Here is a 3,565-nt window from a genome sequence, read left to right as displayed (position 1 = left end):
TCAAAGGTGAGACTCCCGGTGGTGCCCCTAAGGGTAGTCACGGTCCCACTAGGGTTCTTAGCCCTCAAGGCCTTGCCTAGTGATGAGTAGACCGGACCACTCCAACCCCTAGAGCTACCATGCATATGTAGATCTTCCTCCTTATTCCTCCCTTCTTTGTCTCTAGAAGTAGATGGCTCAAACTCATGAGTGGTGGGTCTAATGTCATCAAGAACCTTCCTAGAGGTGTCATCGGCCTTAGATGGGTCCCTAGCCTTCATGGCCTCACCATTTAATTTGGGGTCCGACACATCCTCATCCCTAGAAGTCTTCTTTCTCAACATAGCCCTTTCTTTGGCACTACCAATCATTCCATATTTGCTTGTATCATTTTCAAATGACAAGAAACCATAACCTTTACCAAGAAGAGCTCCTCCGGAGGGTACATTTTCTTTCCCCCCCCCCCCTCCCCCCCTCGGCTACCTTATCCACCCCCTTATTTCTTCTTTTGGCATTCAAAGTCACATCACCCACTCCATATTTACTGGAAGATACATTTTCTTCCCTTCTGGTCCCATCCTCCATATGATAAGAATCATGATGTGTATGCAATTGATCATCAACAACATCGTCAAGAGGTACATTTTCTTCCCTCTTGGCCCCATATGAATGCAAGCCTACATCATCATCAAATAAAGGATTTGAATGAAAAGTGGAAGATGAGGGCATGTAAACTTGATTATCATATACCTTCCCCGAACATAGAGTGGTAATGGCATTGCATTCACAGATTTGGCCTCTAGGATTTGGCTCCAGTTGTGAAGGTAAGGCTCCTTTTGGTCTCTCACTCATTTTGGTGGCCATTTGGCCCATTGTACCTCTAGTCTAGCCATGCCTTGTTGTAGAGTTTGATACCCTTGAACTAGTGAAGAGATGCTTTGCTTGGTCTCCGTATTAGTAGAAGTTTGAACCTTGAGAAACTCTCCCATCAAATCTTCAAAATTAGGCTTCTTTGGTTCACTTGGAGCTTGAATAGGAATGCCTTGAAGAATAAGAGGGGAATTGTAGTTCTCGCCTTGGTGGAAGCCTTGAAATGAGCTCGGATTGCCTTAAAACATGCTACCACTATAGCCAATACCTTGTGTAAACCCGGGAGGGGTATTTTGACCATGAAATCCTTGACTTGAGGTAGATTGGCCTTGAGAATTAGACCCATATGCTTGCTGTCCATGTTGACCATATTGTGAAAAATGAGTGCTTCCTTGGTGTGCATTGCCATAATTAGCAACATTTGATGAGTCTTGACGTTGGCCACCTCTAAAGCTTTACTTTCCACCTTGAAACGCACTAGATGAACCTCATTGGTCTCTCCAAGAGAAATTGGGATGATTCCTCCAACCTGGGTTATAAGTATTAGAGTAAGCACTACTAGAATAATGTTAATAGACATCTGTCAGGAATTCACGCGATGTAAAAGAGATTTCTAATCAGTTCTTGAAAATCCGATTTTTATTTGTATAATTAACATCGTTTATCATTTTGGACCGATGTCTGTGTTTTTTTTCTAAAATTTTGAAAAAGCGCGGAGCAACTAAGTTACAAAATTGATGGGGCGGGGGAACATTTTGTTGCCTCCAACACTCACTCAGTTTCCCACTTGACTACACTTGGTCAATTTTCTCTCTCAAACCCTAAACACCACGACACCCAACGAACACCCATCCTCTTCTTCCTCATCCTCCGTCTCCGACCAGCACCCGACTGCTCTCAGCCTCAGCCTCCACCTCCACTCTCCTCCTTCTCCGCCTCCGCCTCTGCTATCCTCCTCCTTCTCTTCCTTTGGCACATCTGTTATCTCATCTCTCTTCTCAAATTCACCAGATCCGCCAAAGACACAGTCCACGCTGGAGCTCCGCCTTGCTCTTCCTCTCAATTTTGCATGCATTACTGCCATACATACGGTGCGTTTTAACGAAAGGACCAGCACGTCCGGAACGACTTCGCTGCACCCACCCATTTGACAACCCCGAACCCAGTAGCGACTAAGAGTAACAACTAACAACAACAGTCCCAAAGAGAGGTGCGATCTCATGTTGGCCGCTGTACGCTCCCGATCGTCGTCCTCACTGCCTTCTTCGACAATGGAGGCTAGGGTTTCCATCTCTGCACCAGGCCTTCTCCTCCTCCTCCGCCGCCGCCGCCAAGGAAGGCCTGCTTGATCTCCAGGAGGTCAAGACGGTTCTCAGCGAAGTCAAGACCGACGACGTCAAGGTCATACCGACGAACAAGCACTGCAAGTGGGCCGATTTCATGGTCCTCGCCATCGGAAGGTCCACCTGGCACGTCAAGAACATCGCCCAAGCCCTAATTTACAAGGCAGGTAATTCGACTTCCAACTTACTAATTTTACCTATTTCTGATTGAATAGAGTAGAAATTGAAGCTTTAGTAGAAAAATTTGAGTTGTGAAATTTCCTATATGAATGATGAACTTGATCACTATCTGATTGGGATTCCATTTGTTTATACGAGTAGTCTAAGCAAAAGCAGAAAGGAGCTCAGCGCGTGGTGCTTCCCACTGTTGAAGGGAAAGAGGGAGGCAAGTGGATTGTCATTGACTCTGGTTTGTGCTCTGCTCTTTGGTGTTTCATCGTTGTGGTGCTCTAAGAGCAATGTTGATTTTAAATTATGCACAACTTTGTTTGGTACAATTGCATAGACCCACATTGGAATAGTTGGAGAACTAAGAAGTTCATATATTCACATGGCAGCAATCTTTTCTGGCCATCGATATTGTGACTTTGAGATGGCATTAATAGGATACAGTAGTTCTATAAAGTGCATTCTAACTAGATATCAGAATAACGAATTCTATTTCTGTATTTTCTATTGTAAATTTCTGAAACTACTTTGAAATCTATAATACAATGTTCACAATGAGTGCACAGTGATTAAGTCCCTCGCTGATGTGGGACGATATGTTTTCTTTTTTTGGTTTTTTGGTTTTGTAATAGTCATCTTCACTTTTTCAGGGAAAGTGATAGTTCATGCTCTTGATGAGAATGCTAAAGCTTACTACAATCTGGAGACTCTTTAGACAACAAAGCCGTCTGAGAAAGAACCAATTCAGGTATGGTTGAAGTTTACAAATTTGTTTTTTTTTGCAATATGTGCATCATATACTCATACTTTATACCATCCCAATCCATCTCATTACTGGAAATCTCATTCATCATGTTTGGGAGATCAGATCACCCAATTAGTTTGCATTGGATATAGTGCTCCCTCAAAAAAGTCAAGTTATGAAGTAGCTACGCATGTTACTGTCATCAATTTGTTATTTGATGGTAAGTCCTCAAAAAGCATGCACAAATTCAGTTCCACAAACCAATGGCATGCAGTAATAAACTATTATTTTCTCATTACCATTGGTGATGCAAGTGTTTATAATGTTGCATTGAGGATGCAATCTATTTTTGGGCCGCCTTCGGAAGAATTATGTAGGATATAGTTTACTTTGTTACTTTGTTAATTTTCTCATTGTTGATTACAAATGTCCACTAGTTGTTTTCTATAGCCTGCATTTT

At 42.7% G+C, this 3,565-nt stretch overlaps 1 protein-coding gene across 1 annotated transcript; it reads left to right on the top strand.

Moving 5' to 3' along the window:
- The first annotated feature begins 751 nt into the window (after window positions 1-751).
- Window positions 752-3,075, top strand: LOC112190216 (protein Iojap-related, mitochondrial-like). The gene is made up of 3 exons (XM_040506235.1): window positions 752-803; window positions 2,132-2,359; window positions 3,011-3,075. The coding sequence occupies exons 1-3, from the start codon at window positions 752-754 to the stop codon at window positions 3,073-3,075; spliced, it is 345 nt and encodes a 114-aa protein (XP_040362169.1).
- Window positions 3,076-3,565: the final 490 nt, after the last annotated feature.

The sequence above is a fragment of the Rosa chinensis genome, chromosome 1 (assembly GCF_002994745.2).
Source record: "Rosa chinensis cultivar Old Blush chromosome 1, RchiOBHm-V2, whole genome shotgun sequence".
Lineage (NCBI taxonomy): Eukaryota > Viridiplantae > Streptophyta > Magnoliopsida > Rosales > Rosaceae > Rosa > Rosa chinensis.
The sequence above is the reverse complement of the archived record's forward strand: the minus strand, read 5'-3'. Positions and strand labels throughout refer to the sequence as shown.

What these genes read in the sequence shown, in the direction of transcription:
- LOC112190216 (XM_040506235.1), top strand. Translation starts at nt 752, where the DNA reads ATGGCATTGCATTCACAGATTTGGCCTCTAGGATTTGGCTCCAGTTGT. An exon ending in ATTTGGCTCCAGTTGTGAAG is followed by an intron (nt 804 to 2,131) that starts GTAAGGCTCCTT and finishes AATGGAGGCTAG; the next exon opens with GGTTTCCATCTCTGCACCAG. An exon ending in AGCCCTAATTTACAAGGCAG is followed by an intron (nt 2,360 to 3,010) that starts GTAATTCGACTT and finishes TCACTTTTTCAG; the next exon opens with GGAAAGTGATAGTTCATGCT.